This window comes from Phragmites australis, chromosome 6 (genome assembly GCF_958298935.1).
Source record: "Phragmites australis chromosome 6, lpPhrAust1.1, whole genome shotgun sequence".
NCBI lineage: Eukaryota > Viridiplantae > Streptophyta > Magnoliopsida > Poales > Poaceae > Phragmites > Phragmites australis.
Genome location: NC_084926.1, coordinates 11,861,422 through 11,880,243, shown reverse-complemented (window position 1 = coordinate 11,880,243; position 18,822 = coordinate 11,861,422). Strand labels below are relative to the sequence as shown.

Here is an 18,822-nt window from a genome sequence, read left to right as displayed (position 1 = left end):
ATCCGAGTGTAATATTTTAATGACAACACGTAATGGGCCACACCTTAATCTTTCATTAAGAACTGTTGAAAAATTTAGGAGGTTTTCCATAAATTTCGAATTTGAGTTTGTAGCCAAATTTGAAATGTGGAATTTTCATGGAAAAAAGGGAAAAAAAGAGAGAGAAAATAAGGCGGCGGTTGGCTTAATGGGCTACTCCAGGCAATGCCGAGCAGCCCATTCGGCTGCCGTTAGGTTTCAGAATTCGCCCGGCGGACTCGGACCCGGCAGCTGCTCTCCTTATTAAAAGCGGAGCTCTCCTCTCTCTACCCAATCTGCAACCTCACCTTCCCCGTCTCCATTCTTCTCCTTGTCCAGCTCAATTCTGTCGCGGTTCACCTCGTCTCCAACTCCGACAGGCGCCAGCGCGTTCCTCTGCTCGTTCCGCCGCCGGGACACCTCGGGCGGTCGCCCGACCTCGCCTCAGTGGTGGATCCGCCCCTGCGCAGAGCCAAGAAGGGTGCCGCTGGCTTCTACCCTCGTCCACGCGGAGCATGTCCTTCCTCTTCAACAAGTTCCAAGAGGTACGCCTCACGTCTCGCAACCATCGCCAAATCTCGATCTGCCTGGTACCTCCCCCTTCGCGCGCGACAAATCGCAAAACCCACCGTGGATTTTCTTAACACGAGTAAAGTTTCAACCTTTCTGCACGCTTTGACCTGGTCGAACATTGGAGATGCTCGGCATGCAATTGACATTCTGTGCAATCAACCTGCGTGATGTGCTCCCGCGTTGCTTCAGTGCTCCTCCATCCTTCTTACCTTTGCTCTTGCCTTGAAAGGTTTTTACCTCCTTCTTCAGATGCCTGTTCGATTCTTCCGTGCTTTATGCCATGCTAACTGAAATGAGCACAACATTAGGCCTGCGGAACATCACAGCGAGTTTTTAATCGCCGTAAATCTGTACCGTCATTTTAATCGATTTGTTTTTACATTTCCAGGCGATCAGAACACTTGCTAAGAACCCCATGTTTGCTCGTGATCCAAGGCATCTTCAATTTGAAGCTGATGTGAATCGTTTATTTCTCTATACAAGGTTTGCAATTCTGAAGAAGAAACTATCTGTTATCCTTGTTCACTGTGTTTTTCAAGTTGAGCAATGCCAGTTCTGTGCATGTAATATCTAGTGACTAGTGGTTCTTTTTTTTGTGAGCAATGGAGAACATAAATTAGCACTTGCAATTTGGTTTACTCTTGCAAGCTTTAAGCAACCAATTTGAGTCCACTAGGGTGGTTATTGAATTCTCGTTTTTTTATAGGTCATTAGGCCTCTTCTTGTCGAATCCATGTGGTTAGGCAAGTTACATCTTCTTTTTTTTGCATGGAACATGATATATTAATCGAAACCAGAAGAAATACAATCGTCAGTAATATGATGAGTTACAACATTCTCCTCCTGCCCTATCCAAATCTTAGAAGTACCATGGATACGGGCATGATTTGCTAACTCCTGACTAACTTTGTTCTGGCTTCGGTCAACTTTTTTAATCTCCAATATCCTTGTTCCGGTGAACAAAAGTTTCACCTCCCTGACCATATGGGCAAGAGTTGAGCGGTCTTCTTCTCGACTTGTGGCTAGATGGATAACTGTGGTACTATCAGTTTCCACAATTATTGACGCTGATGTATATTGGAACGCCAACTCAATACCCTCCTTGCAAGCCACTAGTTCTGCCTCTAGAGAATTTGAACAGAACGGATTGCAGGCTGTAACAATTCTTTTTCCATCGCTATCCCGCAACACCATGCCAATACCCCCCCCCCCATCCTGTAAAGCAAAAGACCCATCCACATTTAGCTTGTGCCAACCAGGTGCGGGGCATGACCATGGTTTAGGCACAGTCGGTGAACCAATAGTATCCCGCCATTGTTTTTGTATCACCTCCAGAGAATTTGCAATGACATGCTTGCCTTTTGCCACATCCAAGTCCGGGTTATGCTTGATCATTAATAAAGATTGGACGTAGCTTTCCAAGAAGCGCCGGGACGCCTCCACAGGTGGCGCCGTTTTCTGGTGTACCACCTCATTCCGTACATGCCAGACACGCCATAACAACATTAGCAGCATCATGCGATCAGTCTCAGAAATGTTATCTAAAAGAATTAACAACCAATGCGTACCTGTGATTCGCAGCTGATCAGTCGACGGTAGATGCCATACCTGGCGCATGGCATTCCATAGAGCTTGAGCGTTTGGGCAGCGACAAAGAGCATGGTAACATCATCTTTTTCCATTCCGCACACACAACAAGTATCATCTAGCTCAAGACGGCGTCGCCGTTTATTATCCCGAGTTGCCAGGCTGTTGGTAGCAGCTTTCCAAGCAAATATGCGTACCTTCTGCGGCACAGGACACTTCCAGATGTGATTCCACACAAGGTTGCATCCATCCAGCTGTGAGCTAGCAGCTTCACCTCCAATCTCTCTCCTCTGAATATTTACCGCTAATCTATAAGCGCCTCGCACTGTAAACATACCATTTTTCTCCAGGTGCCAAGCTAAAAAATCATCCCCACCTCTACAAGAAGTTTTGATTTTTACAATGTCATTTACATCGACATGCAGGAATGCATGACTAAGTTTCTGCAAATCCCAAGCACCATTCGCATCTAGGAAAGTCGAGGCCCGCTTAATTCTACAATTTCCTTGCTTGCTAATTACCCTTCGAGATGTATTCCTTGGGATCCAAGGATCTCTCCACACTCTGATCAACTGTCCATTACCTACCCGCCAAATCAAACCTTGCTTCAAGAGTTCCAAGCTATGTTCAATGGCTCGCCAAGTGGGCGAGGCATTTCCTGAACACCATATCACCCAAACAACCATTCGGATAATAGCGTGCCTTTAACACCCTGGCACAAAGACTATCTGGCTTTTCAATAAGTCTCCATGCTTGACGTGCCAACAAAGCTTGATTGAAAAGCTTCATGTCTCTAAATCCCATGCCTCCTCTGTCTTTTGAACAAGTAAGTTTGTCCCATGCAATCCAATGAGTTTTCCTTTTTCTGTTCTCCACGCCCCACCAGAAATTCCTAGTGAGCCTTGTAAGGTCTTCTAACACCGACTCTGGAAGCTTGAACACCCCCATAATATATATCGGGATAGCTTGTGCCACTGTCTTAATCATGATTCCTTCCCTCCACTAGACAAATGATTATCTCCCCATTGGATAAGCCTTTCGCTTAGCTGTGCTTGAAGGCTTTGAAATTTACCTTTCTTCATACGGCCCTCAGGAGTTGGTAATCCCAAATACTTGGTTTCAAAAGCTTCTTGCACAATGCTAAGTGTTGTTTTAATTTCCTCTTGGTTATCACTTGGACAGGACTCATCGAACATGATTGAACACTTGGCCGGATTGATTAGTTGTCATGTTCCCTTTGCGTAGCTTTCCAAAATCTTCTTGACATTAGCAGCCCGAAAACTATTTGCTTTGAAAAATAGTAAGGCATCATCTGCAAACAAGAGATGGGATACGCCTAGCGCATTGCGACAAACTCGGACTAGAGTTATATTGCCTTTATCCACCTCAACCTTGATCAAGGACGACAGACCATCAGCAACAAAAATAAATAGAAAAGGGGACAGGGGGTCACCTTGTCTTAGGCCACGTGTCGGAACAAATGCATCCAATATAGCTCCATTGAATTTTACAGAGTATCTCACCGAGGTCACACACGTCATGATCCAATCGACCCATCGGCGAGCGAAGCCTATTTTAAACATCGCTTGTTCCAAAAAACTCCAGTCCACACGATCATAAGCCTTCGACAAGTCCAACTTATATGCACAAAAGGATTTTTCTGGTTTCCTTGTGTTATGTATATGGTGTATGCATTCAAAAGCCACCAAGGCATTATCTGTTATCATGCGCCCTTGCACAAAAGCACTCTGATTTGGCGATATAATTTTATCCAACAAAGGCCTCATCTTATTGACCAAACACTTTGAAACAATTTTATAAAGAACATTGCATAGGCTTATAGGCCGAAAATCCTTCAGATCAACCGGGTTGTCAACTTTTGGGATCAAAACAATAGATGTACAACGCCAATTATTTCGTGCTTCACCGTCCCCCAGTTTCTTTGGTAAAATCTCGCAGGGAAGCCCTTTGGCCCCGGCGCCTTAATCGGACCAATCTGGAAAAGAGCATTTGATATCTCCTCCTCCGTGAATTCCCCACAAAGCATCGCATTCATCTCTTTAGTAACCTGTTTATCAAATAATTGGATGATTGCATTAGGGTCTAGTGAAGGGTCTTTTGTATACATCTCCTTGAAATATAAAGTAGCCATTCTTTCCAATGCATCGGGGGCTGTTTGTATGTTCCCATCTGTATCTCGCAATTTTAAAATTTTGTTCTTTCTTGCTCTCCAGACTGCCTTGTTTTGGAAGAACCTTGTATTTCTGTCTCCTTTTAGCCAATTGATTCTGGACCTTTGTAACCAAAGCATTTCCTCTCTATACAGAAGCTCATTCATTTGGTCTTCTACTTGTCTTACTTCTCTCCTGTCCATCTGTCCTGCTTGGAGTGCATTCAGTTTTTCTCTTAGCTTCTCAATTTGCCTCTGTACATTGCAAACTTTCTTCTTCCCCATGACTGCAAGGTATTCATAAGTACCCATAGCCTTACTAATTTCTCCCAAGTCTGATTTGGATCCTGCATCACGCCAAGCATCCGAAATAATTTCAGGCAGCTCAGCTTCTTGTTCCCACATAATTTCATAGTGCAGGCACTTCCTTCTATTCATGGTCTTGGATTCTTGCTGTAACTGAACTAAAATGGGACAATGATCAGAACAAGGTGAAATAAGATGTGTTACTGCAGCAGCACTGAAAAGATCTCTCCATGAATCATTAGCAACAGCTCTGTCCAGCCTAACCCTCACATTCCTTCTGCCATCTCTTCTGTTATTATATGTAAAAGGATAACCTTCAAACCCCAAGTCTTTTAAGTCACAATCATGAAGCACATTCCTGGAGGTCTGCATATGGCGCTCAGATATCAGATTCTGTGAGGCATGCTCAAACTGCCGTAAGGCCTCATTGAAATCCCCCATCACCATCCAAGGAAGATCTGACCTTTGTTTGATATCACATAATAAGGACCACATGAGGTGCTGATTTTCAGTCCTTGGTTCGCCATACACACAGGTGAGGTGCCAAATTGGTTCATCTTGAGACACACGTACATACACATCAATATATCTCTCATTCATTGCCTTTATTTCAACATACAAAGACTCATGCCAAAAAAGAGCTAGACCTCCACTACGACCATTACTATCAACTCCAACAAAACCCCTCAAGCCAAGTCTACTACGCAGCTGATGAACTTTTTCACTTTTTTGTCTTGTTTCACAAAGAAAAACAAGCTGGGAATTATTTGCTTTAACCAAAGATACAAGATCGCGAACTGTCGGAGCGTTTCCTATACCCCAACAGTTCCAACTTAGGCATTTCATGGCTCCTAACGGAGCACCACATTCGGCTCCGCCAGTTGACCAGCAGCCCCTGGGCTGGTTACTTCCTTTCCATCCAAACTTGCCCTTGCATCCATCCACATCTCTTGCTTGTTAACAGCCAGTCCCCCTGCAGGAGACCTCTTCATCTTCTTCAGAGCTGCTCCCTTGGTTGGGTTTCTCTGTACCACCGCCAAAGCCATGGAAGACTTGATCTCAGAAGTATCCTTTTGCTCTGCCGCCCGTTTGAGCCTGGACAAGCCGTCATCTAGCAGCTCTGTGGTGCCATGCGACTCCAAACTTGATCCAAGAGCACGAAAGGCTGGGATCATATCACAGGACATGAGGGGGGGGGGGGATTCATTGCCTGGGTCGACTTGCATTGGTATCTTTCCTGTCAGTGCCAACAAGCCAGGGGAGTTAGAATGATCAGTCATAATCGGTTGTGTATTACCTACCTGACTGAACAACACCTCCCTCAAGAGTTGCTGCTCGGCCACAGACATCTTATTAATCTTCTCTGCAAGCTCTTTGTCAATCTGCATGCTATCTTTCCTTTCAATTGCTCCAAAGTCATTTCCCACATCACCTTGCTTAGGAACAGCCGGTTTTAGAGTTTGTGCAGTGCCTGGGCGTCGGCTTGATGATGAATTTGCACTCCTAGCTTGTGCGAAAGCAAGCTGGCATCGAACTGTTGGGGTAGCTTCCGCCTTGACATTGCTCGTTCGCCGTTCAACCTGTGTAAACGGAGAACAACGCAGCTCCGCAGAATAATGAAGAGGGACATCTCCTTCCATCTTCTTCTCACATTCTTTGTCTAAGTGTCCCATGAAACCACAAGAAAAACAGAAGTAGGGCACACGTTCATAGCGTAAATCGAAATTACGTACCACCTCCTGGCCCTGTACCTTCACCTTTGTTGGTAGTTTTACCTTCAGTGGACGATCAACCGGCAGCTCAATTCTCACCCGGAGAAAGTCATGTTTGCTCATGCCATTCTCCTCAACATCCACGGCCAGCACTGAACTAAGTTTTTTACCAAGAGTTTCTCCAGCGCGCCTAGTCATCATCCCAAGCGGCAAATCATGAATCCTAACCTGCACGGGAATAGCATTGAGAGGTACCTCAGATGGGCTTGTAAAGCCATCAAATAGGGCGACAATGAGCGCATCTCCTCAGTGGATCCAGGGCCCTCCTCTCAGGACGAAGGCAAAATCACCCTCGGAGCCAAAAGTGATGATGAACAAGTTGTCCCGCAGGGTCTTGCAACTAAAATCAGTCCTCAGCTGCCAAGCGCGCTTGAGATCATCGAACAGAGCCGCCGGATTTGGATGTTTCAGCGAGTAGAACCTCGCCAAAACAGTCCATTGTCCAGCCAAGGCCGCCTCTGCATCATTGATCTCGAACTCTACAGCATCTTCCTCTTCCTCAATCATATCTCCTTCAAGGTGTGCATCAGGCCCTCCATTGATTGCTGCCTCATCTTGCTGCTCCCCCATCTCTGTAGTACCCAACAGAGGTCCAGGTTCCTGCAATTTCTTCATAGCCGGGGTTGTAGCACGGGAAACTACCACCAGATCCAATCTCTCCGCTCCCTGCTGCAAGGCCGTCGCCGCACCTCCACTAGGCAACTTCGGATGGGCAATTCCCTCAGCGGAAACCCCTTTGACACCCCAATTGCTAGCAGAGGCCATTGACAAAGCACCCACAGGAGGAGGCAAAGAACCAGGATCAAAGGTAATGCCGGTGACCGGAAGAGATTTGCAGGTGTGGATTCGTGGAAGCCAATTTCTCTTTTTAAATCTGCAGCCCTGCATCTCATGCCCTTGATTCGCTCCCCAGGATACCCCTCCATCCGATGTGGTCATCAATGAAGAATCCTCAAAGAAATTCTTCCTCAGTAAAGTGCAAATCTCCTTCCCAAATTCCGGATCAAACTTTCCCATAGATACTCTGCAATTCCAGATTTTTCTCCAACTACGTACCTTCGTATGCCTAGAGGATCCATCCTGTGCCCCAAGGGCGATCATCTTCTTGGATCGGAGACTCACTCCACCCTAGACGCCAAACAACTCACAGATCTGGTGGCGCCACCTGATCGCCCAGGCGTCACCAGGCCTTAGCCGCAGTCAGACTCCAAGTTACATCTTCTTAACTCTTCTGTTGGACTGTTACCACTAATCAGTGACTGCAGGGATTAAGCCACTAAACCATTTGTGTGCTCATCTCCATATTCTTGGAGAATGTATTATAAAGTTCTCTTGCAAAGCTATATACGAAGATGACTACTTTTCTAAGTTTATTTTGCTGTGCACTTAGCTATTATCGTCTGGGGGAGAATGCTGAAGAGAAGGATGCAGATGAGATTATTGACTTGGCTAGCAAAGCTTCTGTTGCTGACCAGCAGAAACAAGTGCAAGAAAATGTTCATTATCAACTTAAGCATATGTGCCAAGCAATGGATATCATTCTTCGTCCTGATGCAACAAATGATCCGACAAAGGATCCTTCAGAAGCGCATAATCATTCTCGGCGTAGTGGATTGAGTTTTGCTGTTGGCGGATCTGCATCTGCAAACAAGCTAAGGTAGTTTGTTCCAACTAAGTACGTTACATTGGTACATTCTTGTCCATAGGCTACTTAGCATGTTGATGAGTTGTTTGTGGATGATCCTGTTGCATAATGTGTACTACTGAAAAGTTAATCTCAACATTTTCTGCTACTGAACTAATGAAGATGCTTAAAGTATGATAACCAGTTCATTTACCTCTTTTTGGGGGATGGGTATTACTGTTCCATAAGAACAGCATTCCCTTTTTAACTCCCAATTAATTTGTGTGCTGTATTAGCCATGCTTCAACTTTATGTACCATAATGTCACATCTCTAATCACTGTCATATTGGCACAGTTTCTTTGAAGTTCCAGGCTAAGGATACATAAAGTATGCATTGATCTGTTTCTGATGACATCATATGCATCAATGCATAAATATGTTGTCGCAAGAAGCAATGCTAAACCCTGAAGAGATTGCATATGTTTACCTTTTCTTTTGAGAAGGATTACATATGTTTACTGTTTGCACTCGTTTTCATTCGATGAATCCTAAGAAGCTAAGTGCTAGTCTATTTGCTCTGCAGTACAGCTGTCCCTGCTACACGACCTTTAACTCGAGCGGAATTGTCAAATAAATTTAGAGATCATTTCGGGTACACCCTTGACATCAAACCATCAGGAATTCCTCACAAAGATGCAGGTCAAGGTCTGTTCTTATCTGGAGAAGCTAATGTTGGTGCTGTCCTAGCCATCTATCCTGGTGTTATATATTCACCTGCTTATTATCGATATATACCTGGATACCCAAGAATTGATGCATGCAACAACTATCTTATAACAAGATATGACGGAACACTAATTGATGCAAAACCATGGTGTTTTGGCGGTGAAACAAGAGAATTATGGGATGGTTCAGATTTGGTGGATTACAATTCTGTGCCACCCAAAGGCTCAGAGAGCAACTCTGACAGAGTGTGGAGAATGCTTAGCAAGCCTCTAGAGAAAAGTGTCAGCGGGAATCTTGGGGAAGTGCTTGAACAACGAAATCCACTTGCTTTTGGTCATTTTGCAAATCATCCACCACAGGGGTCAACTCCTAATGTCATGATCTGCCCGTATGATTTTCCTTTGACAGAGAAAAACATGAGAGTATACATCCCTAACATTACATTCGGTGGTGAAGAGCCCATTACAATGAAGAGGTTTGGCTCCTTCTATTTCAAGTCTGGAGGTTCAGGTAATCAGGCTGGGGATTCTCCAGTTCTAAAGACGCTAGTGTTGGTGAGTACAAGGTCCATCTGTGATGAAGAGCTCTTCCTGAATTACCGTTACAGTAACTCAAAGCGTCGACCAGAGTGGTATACCCCTGTTGATGAAGAAGAGGATAAGAGGAGATGGAGCTAGTTTAGCACTTGCTGTACCAATCTGGCTGCGATGTTTTTCTAACACTTTCTTATTTCATTATCAGTCCGGATATTCAAACAGGGCCCTGGTAAGCTCCTGAAATTGAGGTTGTGTAGTTTCAGTATCCTTCATATATGAATATTTCCTATTTGCTACGACAATAGTTTGGTGTGACATTTATCATCATAAGAAAAGTAGAGTGTCTCCTGTAAACTCTACTAACTAGTCCTTTATAACACATAAAGAATACCGATTATGTTGTCATTAGTCCTTTTTATCTCTTCTCCATCCCAGTGATTGAAGGGATAAAAATAATTTACGGATTTGTACCTGATGATGAATTTTTTGTTGGAATTTCCAATTCAATTCATCTATTCAAGCAACTGGTTCCAGTTTAGTTCCCATCATTTTTTTTAACTGCTCATTCAGACAAAAGTGCAGAGATAGGAAATCAAATGAACTTTTTTCAGAAGTTTGTGCACTCATGATTAGAATACTATCCGAGGGTGTTTTTCTGCAATAAAAAATGGGAACCTTGATGTTTCCATCTTACTGACATTTTTTTCATCAGTTTCCTAAATCTAATAAATTTAAAATGAGCAAAAACAGCTTATGGTCCCTATTATATTGATTTCCTCTTTTGACCAGGTTGTCAAGTAAAGTTTTTTTAGAGAGATATTATCGAGTTCTGCTGTTATGGTTGCTTCTTTTTGAGTCATCCTGAATTGAATGAACTTGTGTTGACTATGTGTGGCATGGTGGCCTGCTTGCACTTTACCCATTCTTCCGTGCAAACCCCGCTTCACTGAAAATCATGCAAGCTGGCTGTTGACTGTATTCCATGTCTTCATATCTTCAACTATGCCGTATGTGGTATGTTCGCTTTTCCTTGGGATATGCATGCCTGATGTTATCATGCCGTTCTAGCTAGTAGCACCGAAAGAGTGCATTCTTTGGTAAGATGGCAAGAAATATATTTCAGTCAAATGGCTGCTCCGGGAAGCCTTGGGATCTTGCCGTGTGGACGGTGATTTTGCTTGGACATGTAGCTTGATAGGAGGCACCTTCTGTATTTTATGATCTTGGGTTGATCAATCACCGATCTCTTGGGCCTCCAATTATGCATCCATCGAGCATCACTTGTTCAGGTTCGGTAGAATCCAGTCGAATGCTTGATGGATACAAATCATCAAATCAGACACTTGTAGCTATCTTGTGTTCTCTAATTGAGGTAAGATGATGAGTTGCCAACTAATGACATTTGGTAATGGAACAAAGCACCGAAACTATCTTGAAAACGAGCAACCATTCTGTCAGCCTATTACATGTTTGATATAAAAAATTTAGTAAAGAATGGAATGACACAATATGTGAGTTCTATATGGTGCGTATGCGAAAAACCTCAATGGCTTATGGATTAAATGAGTTGGCATGTGAAAGCAATAGACTTCTAATGCGGTTTTTCTTCCTTTGAAGTTGAAGAATATCTTTTAATGCGGTTGTTTTAGAAATTATGTCGGTAATTTGCGCAGTTTTAAGCATCAACTTAGTTCGGAATTATATGAAAAAAAATACCAGCATGATTACTAGCAGTCTAGCACAATTACGCAGCTCGTTACTACTGCACAAAAATGTTCTATTTGGAGATACCGTTGTATATGGCTTTAGTGGCTACGATTGAAAATATCTCATGCATTTGTGGTATGGCTGCATTTGATTGATTTACGCTGAAATTTGTATATCTGATACTAATTTCGATGAATAGAATGTTTCTGGTGTTGGAATACGACTTCATTGGTTAATGGGATACATATTAAATGCATTCCGACGACCAAATTGGGATTTGGTTTCTGTCCGACGTTCAGGCTTTTTCTGTTGATTGATGATAAACTCTCCACTCTATTTTCGCCTTTCAAAGATGGCACTTTCTTGAATGGACCGTCTCGGCCATTCATATTTCGTTGAAGAGAAGAAAATAAAAATACCAACGGTCGTTGTCGTTCTTGTTTTATGAAGATTAATCTACATGTAACAACGACGAGGATCGACCAAACTTGTTGTGGATGGTAATTTTTGATATTGTCCGCCGAGTAGTAGAAAACTTTACAACTAAATATCCAGAGAGCACAGGCAGTTGGGGCTCAATTTCTGTCAGTCGCTGTCGATTTCACTGTGCAAATTATGTCGCTAGTGATGGATCACTGATCTCAATTCTCAATTTCTCATGCATGTCGATAACAAAAGCCAGTGCCGGCCGCTACAATGATACAACAATAGCTGCAGCTTGGAAGCACGTCATCGGGGAAGTAGCAGTGGCACATTCTCTGGCGAATTGTGGTAGTACACAGCACTATAGTTATTTTAGGAGGAGATGTATCCAGTCTCAGTGTCGCACTAACGAGCACAGCAGAGAGCACCATTTGTCTCTGAACTTGCAAAAGAAACAAGTCCATGCACTTGCCGCTGTGTTACTAGCTCGGATCGATCAGGCTAACCAGGAACAGGGGCGAATGCCGGACAAGTTCTTCTCCGGCAGTGCTCGGTCCAGCCGTCTGAAATTGAAGTGGATTTGGATAGGAACATGTCTTTGCATAGACGCTGTTCTTCGGTCTTTACTCGTCAGCTACTTCGCTAGTTCCATAAGCAAAACTTTCTCCCAGGTTGAAACTCTTTTTTATGCCCCTGAAGCTACCTCCTCAGGTGATCAAACCAGGCATGTGATATCTGATGCCATTATCTGCAAAAACGACTCGGGAGTTACTTGCGGTGGAAAAAAGAGCCCCGGATACACGTTGGTTAATTGGTTTATCTCTATGAAAAACAACAGATGCGTTAACAAATTAGTTTTTTGTGAAAAAAACCTATTTTTGAGACAAGGGCTTAGGAAAGGAATGCCCGCGTCGCATCTCTGTTAAAAAGTCTCCAATACTCTAGAAGGGGGTCTGGTGTTAAAAAAAAAAATCACATGGTGGAAATTACCAGGGTTGGGGATGAACCCAAGCCTAGCAATCGGGTGATTTGGGTGGAGGGGTTAATTGAGCTGGGTAGCCTAACTATAGAATATGCTATTATGTAGCTAGTATATATAAATACATATATATATATAGTGCTTATTAATAATATTATTATTATTTTAGCTCTTCAGACGTGTGAAAAAAACAGTCAATACCTTAGTTTTGAATGATTGGTTTCTGGAGGCTGTCCCCAGTGGGAGACCCGGGTTCGATCCCCGGCTTCCACCCCCGGAGACGCCCCTCAGTCCCTTGTGGCTGGGGGTGTGGGCCTCCCCTTTGAAAAAAAAATGATGTAAAATTTGGAAGTCTAGCTTTAAAGGTCATCAGTGCTATGTGCCTATGTTCTTACTCCATTGTGCTTTGACCTTAGCTCACTCTTTCTTCTACAGTTTAGCTGCAAGTTCACGCTTTGACTGTACATATATCACTGGAGAAGCTTTGGTTATATACTGACACAAGCAGGCAACCAGCCAACCACGACAGCAGCCGCCATCGGCATTTACGGAGCTTGCTAGGCCCCTCCCGACCTTCCATATATAGGCCACCCGGGGACGACGTGACGACGCACCACCAGCAGCGGCGGCGGCAGCGGCGCACCACGCATTCTCACAATGGCGGCTGCCTGCTCCTGGCTCGCGCTCTCGCTCTCGCTCGCGCTCTGCGTCGCCGCCGCCGCCGCCGCCCTGCAGGGCGCGTCGGCCCTGCAGCTGGACGCCGTGGCCGCGGCGCAGCAGGCGGCCGACCGCGTGGCGGGGCTCCCCGGGCAGCCGCCCGTGGGGTTCGCGCAGTACGCCGGGTACGTGACCGTGAACGAGACGCACGGCCGCGCGCTCTTCTACTGGTTCTTCGAGGCCACCGCGTCACCCGAAAAGAAGCCGCTCGTCCTCTGGCTCAACGGCGGTAAGTATATGCGTGCAACGTCCTACTAACTTCTACACACATACACTCCACTCTACCGTCGGCTCGTACCTCGTTTACTAACCTCTAGCATTAATTGAATTTCCATTGCTTCCTGCTGCTTCTATACTCGACGGTTTTTTTTTCTTGGAGCAGAGCTTGCTGTGCTCCACGTTTCTTGTGTTAGGTGGCCATGGCTACATGCATGCGTGTGGTCGATGCTAGGGGTTCAGAGAGATAGAGATAGGATGACGAAGGCGTAGCTGGTCGTCTCTGACAATTAGTTGAGACGTTTCTTCTCACTTCGAAGTTGACATTGATTAAGAAGCAAGGTGGTTAGGCTGGCTGCACTAAATTTTTTAGTAGTAGTCTGCTTGTATCGATTATATAAATTTATATATGTTGTTAGATATATAGTGAGATGACATTAAAATCATTTCAGCTCTAGAGTAGTGGGCAGAGATGCATGGTACACGCATATTTTGTGAATCGTGATGGCGCGCGAGTACTATGCGGTGTAGCCAACCAATTAAACGACATTTGATTAGAGTGAACGCGAGGAGCTACTATCGCATCAAGTAGTTACGTTCCACCATTAATATGCTGGTCACTGTTTGAGGTTGATGGTGTAACCGTCGAAGCAGCTACTCTTTCGATGACTTGCTACGTCATTCATTGGTGACCAAGGCTCTGAATTTTCATGGAGTTAGTCGAAGTATTTTCCTATGAAATTCATGCAAAATTCCTATGAGATTTTTGCACTCTAGATGTCCTATCAAGTTAATTGGAGCCTTAATCATGTTTCGTAATCTTCAAACGTCTGAAAAATGAGATGCATCGATCAAGCGACGAAGAACGTGGACAGGGTTAGGGGATGATTTGAGGGAGGGGGGCTCCTTCGTCGTTAGACTTAGAAGAGATTCTGGAGAGAGATGTCTGCTCAGCAGAGGAGGTGGGCACGAGGGTGAAGAGGTGGAAGACGGTCAATGGGCTAGTGCCAAGGTGGAGGAGGTAAGAATACCAGGTTAGTGTGGTGGCGGACGGTGCTAGAAGATCCGACGACAGGAGAGCCGTCAGAGACGGGCGGAGGAAGGCAGGAGGCGGATGTGGGGGTGAGCAGCTGGAGACCCGTGCAAGAAGATAGGCTGAGTGAGTTGTTCGCATGCACACGATGAAGAATCAGTAGAAGGAAGAAGGGAGGAGGGCCGTCTAATCAAGATTCCATGGCTGTCATTTATCGACTTAAACAAAACTCCGAAATCGGCCAATGCTATATGTGGTGAAGCACAAACGGCTCAGGACCACGCTGTCAACCTTACCAGCCACCAATGTTCCACTTGCTCAATGAGCCGGAGTTGCTGGTCAGAACTCAGAAGAGAGAGTGCCGCTTGCGCTTATGCTCTGGACCTTCTGGTCCATTACTAGCGGGACCTACAGGAAGTAGACTGTAGCTACATGTACGCCGTGGGTCAGTGATGCTCGACCTCAATCTGTGCACTTCAATGACGAGTGCTTCGCTTGCTTGCCTGGCACGGTCAACAGTCAACGCACGCACCCGGAGCAAAGGGAGGATGATCCATGCAGCCAATGGGGTCTCACCGTCTCACTGCATGCATGCATGCTTCTTCCAAGCGACAAGCTAATCGTGTGGCCTAATCCACAGCCTCGTGGGGATCTGCCAACCGTTGCCAACATCCCAAGCAAAGTGTCGGATAGTCAGAGAGGTGTAGCTAGCGGTATAGTTTTCCTTTCTGCTTGCGCCGGCTGAGCTGTTCGTCGTCGTCGGACCCGGCCGGCCGGGCAATATTTTAGGTAGAAACGTGTCACTCTGGTCCCTAGAGAATGATTGAGCAACGTTACTTAGAAATTAGACACGCCACTGCTAGCTGGTAGTCCACAGTAGTTTATAAGACTTGGGATTTTAATTTCTAGGTTCAAACCAAGGTTGTTCAAAGGGCGGTTTAGGATAAGTTCCATGGTTGATATTTTGATCAGAAGTGAAAAACTAGTTGATGCTGACTAGTTTCCTCACCATTTTCGTTTGTGCAGAACGGTCCCATCGGTCCTGGTTCTTCGTTAGGATAGAAGAATATATCCACAAGTCAAATTAGTATTGCAGGAAGGTTGTTAGGACAGGTGTCAATTTTCGTTCCAGTTTTGTGGAGATAGAAAACAAAGCTATTGAATTTGGTCCAACCAATCCGAGCATCCACAATATACTAGTAGCTGTTGATCCCTCGAATAATTTCCTCTCGATAGGATCGATCAGGCCCCAATGTCTATGCATGCCTCGCACAACAAGCAGCCAAGCCGTTCTTTGCCAGTTGCTGGACAGACACTGATCGATTCCCTTTTGGCGATGCATGCATTCATGAACAGATATATTGTTCCACACATATGCTCTCCGATCCGGCTCTCTGGATCGGGACACTTCATTCTCTTTCAGCTAACGCACGCTCCCGCGGCCACCACCGTCTCCCTGTCTGCACCGGCCGCCCTCGGCCGTCATCCCGACCCCGATAGCTCTATGCGCGCATGGAGCTCAAACAAGCAATTCGATCCTTCCGAAAAAGAGAGGAGTTGAAGCAGGCATGCATCAGTCTCTGGGATATATAGAAAGTTGCTCGTCCCTTTCTGTTTGTACGGAACCACAGGCACTGCACAACGTTCGCGCGCACAGCCACACACCCAAGATCAGCCCGGGAATGCATACGCAGATCGGTCGTGGTGACCGGGGTCTGAGCTCGAGAGAGCGCGGAAGAAAGGGCAAGGGGGAGGCTGGTGGTCGCCATGGCGCTTTCACGCGCGAGGGCGCAGGAACGTACGCGCGCCACCCGCTAGCGATCGAGGTCGGCGGGGACCATGCGTGCGTCGCGTTGCGATGCATGCGCTGCGCCCACGGAATCGAAGCGGGGAAAAGATCTGGACGAAGGGCGCATGCGCTTCCAAGAGCAAGCTAAGGGAGTGTAGACCTGCAATGCAGCTCGACCACTAGCTAGCTTCTCGCGCACCCACCACGAACTGTACTCCACTGTGCTCTGCTGCACCCATCGGTTTCAGTCGCCGGTCACGGTCAGGCGATCGATCGATCGATCGATGGCGTGCGCGCAGAGCCGTGCCTCGGAGCGTCAAGAAACGCGAATGATCTTACCGTACCGGTTCATAGCTGTAGGCTCCTTGAAACCGCGCGAATGATTTCGTCTGTCCCTTTGGCTTTGGCTTGGTCGCTGCTGTTCCCAGTACAGTTTGTCTGTCCATTTCGTTCGTTAGCTAGCTGGACGGTGTGCATGCTGAGATTTTCTTTCCCCCCTCGTGATCATGAGCTAGCTGGTGCGGTTCGAATTCTCTTCGGCTCGAATTCAGATGTTTATTTTCGTACTGATACAAGTATTTTCGGAACAAAATCAAAGCTAGATACGAGTGAAAAATGTGAAATACGTTTGCTGTTGTTGCAGGGCCTGGGTGTTCGTCTATTGGGTACGGAGAAGCGGAAGAGCTGGGGCCTTTCTTGGTGCAGAAGGGCAAGCCGGAGCTGAAATGGAACAACTACTCTTGGAACACAGGCATGTACTGATAAAGACAGGAAATCTATTGTAGAATGATGATGCTTTCGTTTCAGTTTGCTGAAACTTAACGAACCGCAGAGGCCAACCTGATGTTCCTGGAGTCCCCGGTGGGCGTCGGATTCTCCTACACAAACACAAGCTCCGACATCCTGCATCTTGGTGATAAGATCACGGGTAAAATAATTCATCCCTGGAATCATCTCTCTAAGACACACATTTTTTTTTCGATGACTCCAACTGTCTCTGAACTTGAATTGATTGTCACGCCCGGCATGCATGCAGCTGACGACGCTTACATATTCCTGCTCAACTGGTTCAAGAGGTTCCCACAGTACAAGTCTCACGACTTCTACATCGCCGGAGAGAGCTACGCCGGTGAGTGGCAACCGAGCGTTGCACATCTCAATATCTGAGCTTAATTCGCACTTCAGTCAGAGCACGCAAATGAAAAAAAATGAAAGATAGTAACGCGAGCTGGTTTTGCAATTTTTTTCCTGTCAGGGCACTACGTTCCGCAGCTGTCCGAGAAGATCTTCGACGGCAACAAGGTGGGCCTCAAGGAGAACTACATCAACTTCAAGGGCCTCATGATTGGGAACGCCCTGATGGACGACGAGACGGACCAGACGGGCATGATCGAGTACGCCTGGGACCACGCCGTCATCTCCGACCGGGTGTACGGCGACGTCAAGGCCCGCTGCAACTTCAGCATGGTGAACGTGACGGACGCGTGCAACGCAGCGCTGGACGAGTACTTCGCCGTGTACCGCCTCATCGACATGTACAGCCTCTACACCCCCGTCTGCACCGACGGCGGCTCGCCCGCGCGCGGCCACCGGAAGGTCGCCGTCCACGGCGCCGCCCCCAGGGTCTTATCCAAATACGTGCGTAGCGCACCGTGTTCGCATTCGTCACCTTGAGTCCTCGATGATTGCGCGATCGGCGTGACGATCTCATCGTTTTTCTTTCTTCTGCGTGGATCTTGCAGCATGGGTGGATCATGAGGCCGGCGGGCTACGACCCCTGCACCGCGGAGTACGCCGAGACCTACTTCAACCGGCCCGACGTCCAGGCGGCGCTGCACGCGAACGTGACCAAGATCGGCTACAACTGGACTCACTGCAGGTGCTGTACGATTCATTCGCTACTCCGGATCGAGCAGCTAGCAGTGCTGCCACTTCTCTTCAGGTACGTGTTTCTGAGAAGTTTTTCAAGCTAATATGTGTCGTTCCGGTGTATGTACAGTGATGTGATCAACAAGTGGAACGACGCTGCCTTCTCCACTCTCCCCATCATCCGCAAACTCGCCGGCGGCGGCCTCAGGGTCTGGGTTTTCAGCGGCGACACCGATGGAAGGATCCCCGTGACGGCCACGAGGCTCACCCTGAACAAGCTTGGGCTCAAGACCGTCCAGGAGTGGACGCCGTGGTACGACCATCTGCAGGTAGTCTGACGAACCAAACCCTACTGCCTTGTACAGAATATAGCTCGTCGCGAGCATCAATCTGACATCTTTTTCTGACGAAATTTAGGTTGGCGGATGGACAATCGTCTACAAGGGCCTGACGTTCGTGACGATCCGCGGCGCGGGGCACGAAGTACCTCTGCACGCGCCGAGGCAGGCGCTGACGCTCTTCAGCAACTTCCTCGCCGGCACGATGATGCCCCCAACGGCGTTCCCCTAGCTGCCGCCCGCGCCGGCTGATCTGGGCGTTTTCATTTTCCTTGCTCTCAAAATTGCAAGTGTAATTCGATTGGAAAAATCGGGAATAAAAGTCTTACTGCTGATTTCAGCGTTCACAACACATTGCCCTTCCATTTGAACGCCCTTTTGTGCCCCTGAAAATGAGTACTACACGAATGTCTCGGTGGTTGACAACATATGCAACG

At 46.5% G+C, this 18,822-nt stretch overlaps 2 protein-coding genes across 4 annotated transcripts; both read left to right on the top strand.

Annotated features, from left to right (window-relative positions):
- The first annotated feature begins 281 nt into the window (after positions 1-281).
- LOC133921700 (uncharacterized) lies at positions 282-9,732 on the top strand. 2 transcript variants are annotated; one of them, XM_062366683.1, is made up of 4 exons: positions 282-563; positions 980-1,074; positions 7,817-8,083; positions 8,636-9,732. In XM_062366683.1, exons 1-4 carry the CDS (start codon positions 534-536, stop codon positions 9,453-9,455), a joined length of 1,212 nt encoding a protein of 403 aa, XP_062222667.1. In that variant the 5' UTR covers positions 282-533; the 3' UTR covers positions 9,456-9,732. The 2 variants fall into 2 exon arrangements, with proteins under 2 accessions (XP_062222667.1, XP_062222668.1); XM_062366684.1 differs by lacking the exon at positions 282-563 and adding an exon at positions 600-820.
- A 3,164-nt stretch (positions 9,733-12,896) lies between these two features.
- Positions 12,897-18,756, top strand: LOC133921697 (serine carboxypeptidase-like 34). Of its 2 annotated transcripts, none has more exons than XM_062366678.1 (8): positions 12,897-13,369; positions 16,822-16,929; positions 17,011-17,106; positions 17,215-17,307; positions 17,434-17,816; positions 17,921-18,057; positions 18,178-18,376; positions 18,465-18,756. In XM_062366678.1, the coding sequence occupies exons 1-8, from the start codon at positions 13,081-13,083 to the stop codon at positions 18,615-18,617; spliced, it is 1,458 nt and encodes a 485-aa protein (XP_062222662.1). In that variant the 5' UTR covers positions 12,897-13,080; the 3' UTR covers positions 18,618-18,756. The 2 variants fall into 2 exon arrangements, with proteins under 2 accessions (XP_062222662.1, XP_062222663.1); XM_062366679.1 differs by lacking the exon at positions 12,897-13,369 and adding an exon at positions 16,164-16,696 and having other exon boundaries at positions 18,465-18,755.
- Positions 18,757-18,822: the final 66 nt, after the last annotated feature.